The 11223-nt window shown below is 34.9% G+C and overlaps 1 protein-coding gene across 3 annotated transcripts in view; it reads left to right on the forward strand.

Annotated features, from left to right (window-relative positions):
- LOC107599619 (RING finger and transmembrane domain-containing protein 2-like) overlaps positions 1–11223 on the forward strand; it is a 24369-nt gene that overhangs the window by 3182 nt on the left and 9964 nt on the right. For 2 of the 3 annotated variants that reach the window (XM_016291273.1, XM_016291271.1), the window contains exons 2-7: positions 1636–1713; positions 2948–3306; positions 4081–4203; positions 4426–4502; positions 6280–6380; positions 7757–7910. In XM_016291273.1, coding sequence (XP_016146759.1) covers positions 1636–1713; positions 2948–3306; positions 4081–4203; positions 4426–4502; positions 6280–6380; positions 7757–7910 — 892 coding nt within the window. Of the gene's footprint in view, positions 1–1635; positions 1714–2947; positions 3307–4080; positions 4204–4425; positions 4503–6279; positions 6381–6545; positions 6560–7756; positions 7911–11223 lie in introns of all 3 variants that reach the window. The other variant, XM_016291272.1, reaches the window with a different exon arrangement.

The following is an 11223-nucleotide window of genomic DNA, read 5'->3' on the forward strand; positions in this document are numbered from 1 at the left end:
ATCCATCCATCCATCCATCCATCCATCCATCCATCCATCCATCCATCCATCCATCCATCCATCCATCCATCCATCCATCCATCCATCCATCCATCCATCCATCCATCCATCCATCCATCCATCCATCCATCCATCCATCCATCCATCCATCCATCCATCCATCCATCCATCCATGTACCACTACACACACACACAAAACATGGCAAATAGCCAAAACATAAATAGCCAGGTGTCTATCTATCTATCTATCTATCTATCTATCTATCTATCTATCTATCCATCCATCCATCCATCCATCCATCCATCCATCCATCTGTACCACTACACACACACAAAACATGGCAAATAGCCAAAACATAAATAGCCAGGTGTCTGTCTATCTATATACAAGTACACATACATATGTTCACACAGACACGTGCATGTTATGATTTATCGTTCTTTCACCCAGTAATGATGAAATTTGTGTCATCATTTACGCACATCTGTCTTTTGAAATGCTTATGACTTTCTTTCTTCTGTGGGACAGAATAGGAGTTATTCATAGTTGTGTCTGAGCTGCTCTTTTCCATTAAGTGAAAGAGAAAGGTGACTTTGGATGTCAAGCAAGATTGCCAGTGAATAATGAAATTTCAGCCTGTTCCTCATACGGAGATATCATGTAGACTAGGAATGCACTCACAAAGAAGCATGGACCAGTACTTTTTTAAAATATCGTTTATGGAGTATGAAAGCCCCTTGTCACAGTTTCATTGTATGGAAGAAAGTAGTTCATTATAGTGGCTGGTAAACTTCTCTTTTTGTGTTCCACAGAAAAGATGTAGTCACATGAACTTGAACACTGTGCTCTTTAGTATGCATCAAGGATAGATTGCGGTGGGATTGGAAATATTTAGCACTTGTAGGTTTCTGGATTAATTTTCTTCTTTGCTTGTTTGTCTTGCTATAATACTTAATACAGTTTATGCTACTGAAAAGAAACCCCACTTTGAAGAAAAACATGCTAGATTTGTATTGATTGATACATTTTATTGACTGTTTTATTCTAAAATCAGTTTATCTTGCATTTATTATTTAGTGTGTGTAACTTTTTTATTTAGTTATCCATTTAATTATGATTATTTATGGTTATTTAATTATGGTGTGTATATATATATATATATATTTCATAATATAAACATTTCCTATTGCTTATGTGTCACAATATCCTGTTGTGCTGTGTAATTCCATACAATGTCCTTTTGCACAATTTAATTGTAATCGTTTTATGTACATATAAAACGTATTAAATGTATTATGTATACATAATACATTTATGCATTTGTATTATTTATACATTTTATATGTATAAAATGTATTAAATTGAACAAACATGACAGTAAAGACATATACTGTATAAAGTTACAAATAAAAACTGTTCTTTTGAATTTAATTTGATCAGAAAATTCTAAAAAGATGCATCACAATTCCCACAAAAATAATAAGCAGCAAAAACTGTTTTCAGCATTGATAAATAAGAACATTTTTTATATTTGAGTACCAATAAAAAATAAGCAGTGTTGGAGCTCCTGGTGAAAGGCTAACATTTTTTCATACATTTTTCATAAATCTGTGTTTCTTTTTGTTTCTCTCCAGTTTTGGAGCTGCTGGTGATAAAGTGGGTGCCATGCAGAGACGCTACAGCAGCAACACTGAGGGCATGCCGCCAGAAAGGTTGGATTTCACTCATCTAATCTAAACATGTTTACATTTTTTAGTTTCCCATCCTACTGAAAATAATTTTAGTTAACCATCCTTAGTTAACCAGCTTCATCAGTTAAGTCACTGTAACGTGACAAACAGACTAAGTTGCTGAATGCATGGGAATGCCTGCATTTCAATCACTGAGCAAGTACACATGGGAAGTGAGAAATTAGTTTGAGAGCGATTAATATTATGTTACCTTAGTTGCTTAAACATTTGAAATAATTTTGCTCTAATAGAGCTCTAATAAGACTAAAGAGACTAAAGTCTCTTATGCTCACCAAAGCTGAATTTATTTTACCAAAAATACAGGAAAAACATTAATGTTGTGAAATATTTTTATACTTTAAAGGAACTGTTTTCTGTTTGAACATGATCCTTCAGAATTCATTCTAATATGCTGATTCACTACTCAAGAAACATTTGCTATCAATGCTGAAACTTTTTGTTTCTTAATATTTTTGTGGAAACCGTGATACACTACCTTTCAAAATTTTATGGTAAGATTAAAAAAGAAGAAAGAAAGAAATTAATACTTTTATTCAGCAAGGATGTATTAAATTGAACAAACATGACAGTAAAGACATGTGATTAACAAAATACTGTTCTTTTGAATTTAATTTGATCAAAAAATTCTAAAAAGATGCATCACAATTCCCACAAAAATAATAAGCAGCAAAAACAGTTTTCAGCATTGATAAATAAGAACATTTTTAATATTTGAGTACCAATAAAAAATTAAACACAAAATCAGCATATTAGAATGATTTCTGAAGTATCACGTGACACTGACATTTTTAAAAGTAGTCAAATGGAAAACGGTTATTTTAGATTGTAATAATATTTCACAATATTACTGTTTGTACTGAATTTTTAATCAAATAAATGCAGCCTTGGTGAACATAAGAGGCTTATTTCAAAATATTAAAACAAATATCTCATGTCAACAAATTAGATGTAATTTTTTTAAGGTTACGTCTGTTTTGTTTGTATCCAATTATCAGTTTTGTTTATTTTGTATAATTATTTTTATATAATTATCTTTCAGAATAACACTTTCTTGTAATCATGTTGATGTTGTGTAGTTATGTATTGTGTATTGATTATGTGTCTTATATATTGATCCCGTCAAGTATGTGTCAGAATATCAGATCTGATTAGACCTTGCAGTGTAAATGCAGCCTGCTTTCTTGTCATTTTGTAGGAACAGGAGTCAAGCTCTCGGTTCAGAGAGCAGCCTTGATGAAGGAGGAGTGTTTGACTGTCTGAAGCCAGACTCTCCTACGTCGCCCCAGCAGCTCTTCTCTGGTCTGGTGGGCGTCTCTGCTGGGAACGTGTCCTCAGCTCCTTTCCAGGCTGCAGGGCTGGTTCTGGGTTCTCCACCGGATGTCTTCATCCAGATGGCGTCCTCATCAAGGGACGAAGGCTCTCACCGGACGGAGAACCCACCTTATCTCCCTCGCCCTCTTCAGCACCATCATCATCATCACTCCGGCCAGCACCGCTCTTCTCTCCTGCATGCGGCCACCTCTGCTGAGAGACATGGGAGTAGAGATGATGGAAGTAAGAGCTTCTGTGTTTCTTATTATCATCAACGCTCAAAACAGTGCCGCTGTTTAAAGGGGACATTGGATGCCCATTTTCCACAAGATGTTATGATTCATTAGGGTCTTCATGAAATGTAACTTACTGGTTAAAATTCTTCAATGGTAGTGTAAAACAACACCCTTTTTAGCTTGTCAAAAGCTACCCGTTTCGGTGCATGTCTCTTTAAATGATAATGAGCTACTGCTCACCCAAAAATGTGAAAATTTCATCCGATGTCCCCTTTCATATTTTTCAGGATTCTTCATAAATGTCTTTACTGTCACTTTTGATCAATGTAATGCTAAATAAAAGTGTTAATTTCTTTAAAAAAAAATTATATAATTTATATTTTTATATTTTCCATTTTGTTGTGTGTTTTTGTCATTTTTAGTATTTTTTTTTTCACTTTTAGTTTTAGTTATTTCGGTACATCAAATTAAACTAAATTAAAATGAGAAATGTTGCCTTGGCAACTAGTTGGGGAAATAAAAAATATATATGATATATATATATATATATATATATAATTATTTCAGTTAACATTTAAGAAAAAAAAGGTTTTTAATATGTTTTTGTAGGTTATTAATGCATTTTTAGATTTAAAAAACATCCAAAATTAAATCTAAAAATGCATTAATAACTTACAGTGTGGATAAGACTTAATGTTGACATTTAAAATTGGCGTGAAAGCAGTGGTATTTATCTCAGTATTTGGCAATAAAGCCATCTCCCATAACTGCCTGTTCCCAGGTGATGATGCCTCTACACCAGCTCCTGCTCTCTCTGAGCTCAAGGCCATGGTCACATGGCTTCAGAGGGGATTCCCTTTTATCCTCATTCTCCTCGCTAAAAACTGCTTTCAGCACAAGCTTGGTAGGTTCAATATATTATGAGCTGCCTTTGCTGTTGAAGGCATGGGTCAAAATCACAGCTGTTAACACTGAGATTGTTTTTCTCTGATATGCAATGTAAAGCCACTGGTGTTTTCATTATGTTGGAATGGATATTATAATGATGTTAATATTCAGTGTCTTTTCAGGTGATATGTGAAATACAAGGTGCTGATTCTCTCATTATTTTCTTTGTATTTCTCAGGAATTGCTATTTGCATTGGAATGATCAGCACATTTGCCTTTGCTAACTCAAAGCTGAAGCATCAGGTGGCACTGCGGGTGAGATTCGGTTCAGTTCATTGTTTTATACTTGTTAGTAAAATAACAATTGGTCCCTCGATATCTCTTTGCCACCTCTGAAAATTCTCAATCCCTCAAAGTGTATAACGGCCGGGAAGCAAGAAAACACACATTCAATGTATTCTCAATACTTCAATTTATTCATAGAAACAAAGATATTATATAGGCATATGTCAAGGGGAGTTTCAACCCTTTAACCAATGAGGATATAGATGACATACATATAGGATTCTTGGCCAAGAACATGTGTTTATATAAAATAGCCACATGTACAGAAAAACATGGACATATTAGGAATAGACTTTGGCGAAGGATGCTGAACTCTCGTCATAGTTCATCACGAACTCCTTTACCTTGTAGTCCTAGCATTCATGTCCTTATTTGAGCATTTGAATGGCCAAACAAAACACAAAATAGAGACCGCAGTCTTATATTAACTTTTTGATATGTTGGCCAAAAGAAAGCTTTCAATTCTGTATTATTCATGAAGTCACTTAGGATTGAGAACCTTCACGGCAAGAGTGAGCAATTAAAATCTTTCACCACTACTCTATTTCTTAAATAGATAGGTTAAACGGAAAGCTTCTCACTCTTCTTCCCACATCTAAAATGTGAGGAAAACAGATTGATGCCAAATATGACACAATCAAATTGCAAACGAGAATAAATTCAATTTCTCTTACAGACAGGAAGAAAAATAAAACAGTTTCTTACCTGTCTTTTTAAGAAATTCCCGGAAGGACGAGCCCCTATTTGTTAGTAAAATAACAATTGGTCCCTCGATATCTCTTTACCACCTGAAAATTCTCAATCCCTCAAAGTGTATAACGGCCGAGAAGCAAGAAAACACACATTCAATGTATTCTCAATACTTCAATTTATTCATAGAAACAAAGATATTATATAGGCATATGTCGAGGGGAGTTTCAACCCTTTAACCAATGAGGATATAGATGACATACATATAGGATTCTTGGCCAAGAACATGTGTTTATATAAAATAGCCACATGTACAGAAAAACATGGACATATTAGGAATAGACTTTGGCGAAGGATGCTGAACTCTCGTCATAGTTCATCACGAACTCCTTTACCTTGTAGTCCTAGCATTCATGTCCTTATTTGAGTATTTGAACCAAGAAAAGCTAATGCATACATGTGCGCATGCGTACCTCGAATATGAGTAAGAGATATTTAAAGCATCATACAAGAGAGAGAGAGAGCGAGAACAGATGGAGGAAGGGGATTCAGAGAGAATGCGTTGTATAGGGAGCGAGGGAGAGAGGGACAGGAAAAAAGAAAAGGAGGGGTGAAAACATCTGGAACCATTCTAAAGACAGAGAGTGTTTTCTAACAATACTATAATTATATTACTGACCCTTCCGGTTCCTGGATTCACCCTTATGCACTGGAGACATTTGCATTTGACCTCAAGCAAAAGGTCCATGTAATACCCATGTACTACCGTTTAAACATTTAGAGTGGGTTAAGATTATTTTAGTGTTCTTAAAAGAAGTCTCTTATGCTTATTTTTCTTCTTCTTTTCTTTTCAGGCTTCTTTGATGAATAGAAAGTTCAAAAGAACAGCGTTTATTTGAAATGGAAATATTTTGATCAGTTTATTACGTCCTTGCTGGATAATATTAATTTCTTTAAAAAAAATCTTACTGACTTCAAACTGTATAATTTCATAAGAAGCGATTGTTCTGTTGAGGACATGCTGTATGTGTCTCATTGTGCATGGATGTATTTTCAGGAGGAGAGGTCTGTGTTTACCACCCTCTGGATTATGATCTTTCTCGCTGGCAACATTGTGTATGTGTATTACACATTCAGTGCAGAGGAACTTCACAACAGGTACTGTACTGTTCATTCGTTTCAGTCACCGTCATAACTGATTATATGTATCAAACATTCATCTGTTTTTATGTTATCTTGGATGCTCTAAGGACATTGTTGTTGTTGTTGTTTTTGCCTTATTCATTTGAAAAATTTCATTTACTCCATGTTTTCATTTTGCAGAGTGATCTCTCATTGTATGTTTGTTTATTAGCATTTGTGAGTATTTTAGTTTCCCATCATTTTTCATTATTCACATTTAAATCATCTCTTAAATGAAAGCATTCACTGGTTTTCATTTTTAGTTTTTTTTTTTTTTTTGTTATTATTTCATATACACTGCCGTTCAAAAGTTTGAGGTTGGACGCTTTAGATGTTTTTGAAATAAATTTCTTATGCTCACCAAGGCTGCATTTATTTGATCAAAATACAGTAAAACAGCAACATTGTGAAATATTACTACAATTTAAAATAACCGTTTTATATTTCAATATTATTATTTTTTTAAAAAGCAGAATTTCAGCATTATTACTCCAGTGTTCAGTGTCACATGATCCTTCAAATCACTGTTCAAAAGTTTGGGTCTTGATTTGATGTTTTTCAAATGTTTTGTCTCTTCTGCTCATGAAGGCGGCATTTATTTCATAAAAAAATAAGTAAAAACGATAATATTATGAAATATTATTACAATTTCAAATAGCTGTTTTCTATTTGAATATATTTTAAATGTTATTCCTGTGATGCAAAGCTGAATTTCCAGCATTATTACTCTTCAGTGTCACATGATCCTTCAAATCATTCTAATATGCTGATTTGCAGCTCAGGAAACATTTATTTTTTAAAGTTATTATTAATAAGTTATTTATTTGAATAGTACAGTAGGTGGACAGGAAACTAAGTGGGAGAGAGAGAGAGAGAGAGAGAGAGAGAGAGAGAGAGAGAGAGAGAGAGAGAGAGGGGGTATTGGCTCGGGAAAGGTCCGCCAGCAGGGACTCAAACTCGGGATGCCCGACAGGAAACATTTCTTATGATTATCAATGTTGATAACAGTTGTGCTGCTTAATACTTTTGTGTAAACTGTGATACTTTTTTTTTTTTCAAGATTCTTTCATGAATAGAAGGTTCAAAAGAACATTTATTTACAAGAATTTATTTTAAATCTAAATCCTTTGTAACATTAAAAATGTCTTTACTGTCACCTTTTGATCAATTTAATGCATCCTTGATTAATAAATGTATTGATTTCTTTCAAAATAAACTTTTGAACAGTAATGTATCGTAAATAGATATTATAAATGTATATAATATTCTATCATTTGTATTTCAATTATATTATTATAAATGACTATGATAGAATAAATATAAAAAATAATATATGTATATTTCCCCCCCAGCCTTATTTTTGCGAAGCCAAACATCAACAGTTATGATTTCTTTGACCTGATCTGGGCTGTTGGAATAACAGATTTTGTGCTGAAATATTTCACCATCGAGCTTAAATGCCTCATTCTGTTCCTGCCTAAAATGATCCTCGCTTTCAAGTCCAGGGTAAGATGACAACTTTCCCTGTTTTACATTACTACTACTTTATTTTACCGTGTCAGAATGTACAGTCCTACGGTAAATATCACTTGCATATTGGTCAATCGATATATAATTTTTACACTGAAAAAAAGAAAAAAAATTGGTGTAAGATTTACTGTGAAATAATTTTTACTTAGAAATTGCTAGTAAATTTCACAAATAATTACTGAAGAAGGTAACGAATTAAACATGGAATTGAGACTGAAATAGTACTTTCGTCTAAAACATGCTTAAATTAAATTTTTGTTTTATATACAACTTTGAAGAATAATTTTCTACAGTGTACTATCTGATGCTCATAATGATATTTAGAGAAGTGGCTGATATATATTTTAATCTTTCCACAATAGTCTTGTGGTAAAATGCAGAAATGGTTTGTTGAGTATTAACAGAAACAGAACATATTCATGTCAGTTCTCTTTGATGAATGTCTGATTCTTCTGTATGTTTGTAATGCATTCCTTTTTTATGGTCTAATGGGCTTAAAATCAATCGTGAGTCAAATAACAGGATTTCCGCGGGGTCTTAAAAAGTCTTAAATTTAGTTGTATCAAATTGAAGGCCTTAAAAAGTCTTAAATTGTTCAAGAAAGTCTTAATTATGATTTCAAGAGGTCTTAAATTTAGGGACGGAAAGACCAGAATTGTGATGTAACTGAATGTGACAATTAAACTTCAAAAGGCTAACATTATGATTTCATTGAATAAACACGAGCGCTGCACATTCAAAGTCCGGTGCTGTGGTGCTTTGTGTTTTGCTGTTACCGGGGAAAAAACAGCTATATTTCTACCAAACGCTCCACCTGCTGGCAGAGAATGAATGAGCATTTTCAATAAAACTGTTGTTTTGTTCAGAGTTCAGACCAATGCGAAAATCGACCCATGTTTTTACCCTGCAAACACGCGGAGCTTTAAATGTGAACTGGTGGATCGATAAGAAGACAATGCATTATAAAAATGTAAACATAGGGGTGTGTGATATGTAGATCTGTGAAAATATCGTAATTGTTGTTTTAACGATGTGCGATTTGATATTATGAGTATATCGCGAAAAGCAAACAAAACACAACTACAGAGTGCACGCATACATTAGGTGATGAAGTCTTGTAGGTTAGACTAGTGCGCGTTCTTTCACTGCATGAATCAGTCTATTAAAATGCATTTAGAATGATCACATAATTTAAGATATGGGGCAGAAAATGTATATATTTATATCATTTCAATGTCACACGAAGAGTACCGTTTCATGTTTTTACCCTGCAAACACGCAGAGCTTAGAATGTGAACTGGTGGATCGATAAGAAGACAATGCATTATAAAAATCTAAACAGTATAGGGGTGTGGGATAATATCGTAATTGTTGTTTTAATGATGTGCGATTTGATATTGAGTATATCGCGAAAAGCAAACAAAACACCTACAGAGTGCGTGCATACATTACGTGATGAAGTCTAGCAGGTTAGACTAGTGCGCACGCGCATTTATAGTGAGTTCTTTCACTGCATTAATCAGTCTATTAAAATGCTTTTAGAATTATCACATAATTCAAGATATGGGACAGAAAATGTATATATTTATATCATTTCAATGTCACACGAAGAGTAGTGTTTTTTTTCTCCAAAAGTAAGCATGATTACAAATGTGATATTAATTTTGTACAACTGTTCAACAAACAAGTAGTTAATATTAAAGGGGTCCTATTATGCTTTTTCACTTTTTTAATTTTAGTCAGTGTGTAGTGTGTATGTTTGGGCATAAAAAAATATCTACAAAGTTACAAATCTCAAAGTCCACTCCAAAGGGAGATATTTATTTTTTTAAAAATCCATTTTCAAGAACTACAGCAAACGGCTCATTTGGACTACAGCGTTTGGTTTCCGGGCTTTATGATATCACAAAGCGGCTCGTTAGAATTTCATTACAAAGAATTCCCGCCTACAGAAATTTGAATGGTTGGGGGGTGGGAAGGGGCGAGGTTGTGCTTAGAACGCTTGGTTGAGTGACTGCATCAGACGAGTATATTATGGCCCACTTCACGCTTCTCTAGTAAGTTTCGTTTGTGTGTGAAGACGCTGCAGGCAGCGGCGGAGCGCAAATCTGTAAATGAATATTCCGAAGTGAAGTAAACTTCAACGGATTTCCCCTGCTCAGGGCTCAGGGAGTAAAGAGCAATGCACACTGTGTAGGGACCATGTCAATCGGAACACAGTTCATGCACGGAGCTCTCTTCTAACGAGATGATGATCTGAATCAGGTGTGTTAACAAAGAGAGACGTGCAAAACATGCAGAGCGGGGGTACGCGAGGACTGGAATTGAGAACCGCTGGTCTAGAACAATTCTTACAAATATAACACGACGAAGCTGGGCGCCACGGACAGACGCCGAACGGTGCCGCCGGTGTGCCTACACTCATAGAAAATAATGTGTTCGAATTTTAAAGCTGTGGCGCAACGCTGCGCTTCTTGTCCGGTGCGCGACCGGCTGAAACACTGTACTAATCGAGCCGTTTGTGCCAGCCTGGGGAGAAAGGTATTTTTATAATGTAAATTATGTGAAAAATAATGCGTTTTTCGAACCACCAAGCATGAGAGCATGTTCTAGTACACCCCCAAAACAAAATCAAGACTTTGTAAAAGAGCATAATAGGACCCCTTTAAGAGACTTACGTTTTAGACACCATTTCCTGTTTTTCTCCAACAAAAATCATTTCAAACACAGCCACAGCGCTGCTTTGTGTCTCTGAGGAACAGGACACTGTTTTGTTCCTGAATGAATCAAGCGTTTAAATGATTCAGTTCAAACGCAATGACTCCCTTATTAACAGTGACTTGCTGCCACCTACTGGCGGTTTTAATTTCACATTTAAGGTACCTTTTCATTTTGTAAATAATTTCAAACATCAGTTTTCAATGTTTTATGTTTAAAATATAAAAACATTATTTATGCGTTTGTAATTGCAGGTTAAAGTATTTAATGTCCCTCAGAACTGCAGCTCATCGGTCTGAAAAAGCAAGGTGTGCTGTGATTGGCCAGCTATCCAATGCGTTGTGATTGGCCGAATACCTCAAGCGTGAGACGGAAATGTTACGCCCCTCACCATACTGTGATACCGTGTCCGGCCGGAGCGACGAGACAAACACATGAAAACCCATTACAAACGAGGCATTTGTTGCATCCAGTGGGGACATAATTACTGATTATAATGACTTATACTGTCTTTTTACGCGTTGCGTTGCGTTGCATTGCATCGTGCCGCGTAAACATAAAACCATGTCTG

This window comes from Sinocyclocheilus grahami, unplaced genomic scaffold (assembly GCF_001515645.1).
Source record: "Sinocyclocheilus grahami isolate Dianchi unplaced genomic scaffold, SAMN03320097.WGS_v1.1 scaffold269.1, whole genome shotgun sequence".
Lineage (NCBI taxonomy): Eukaryota > Metazoa > Chordata > Actinopteri > Cypriniformes > Cyprinidae > Sinocyclocheilus > Sinocyclocheilus grahami.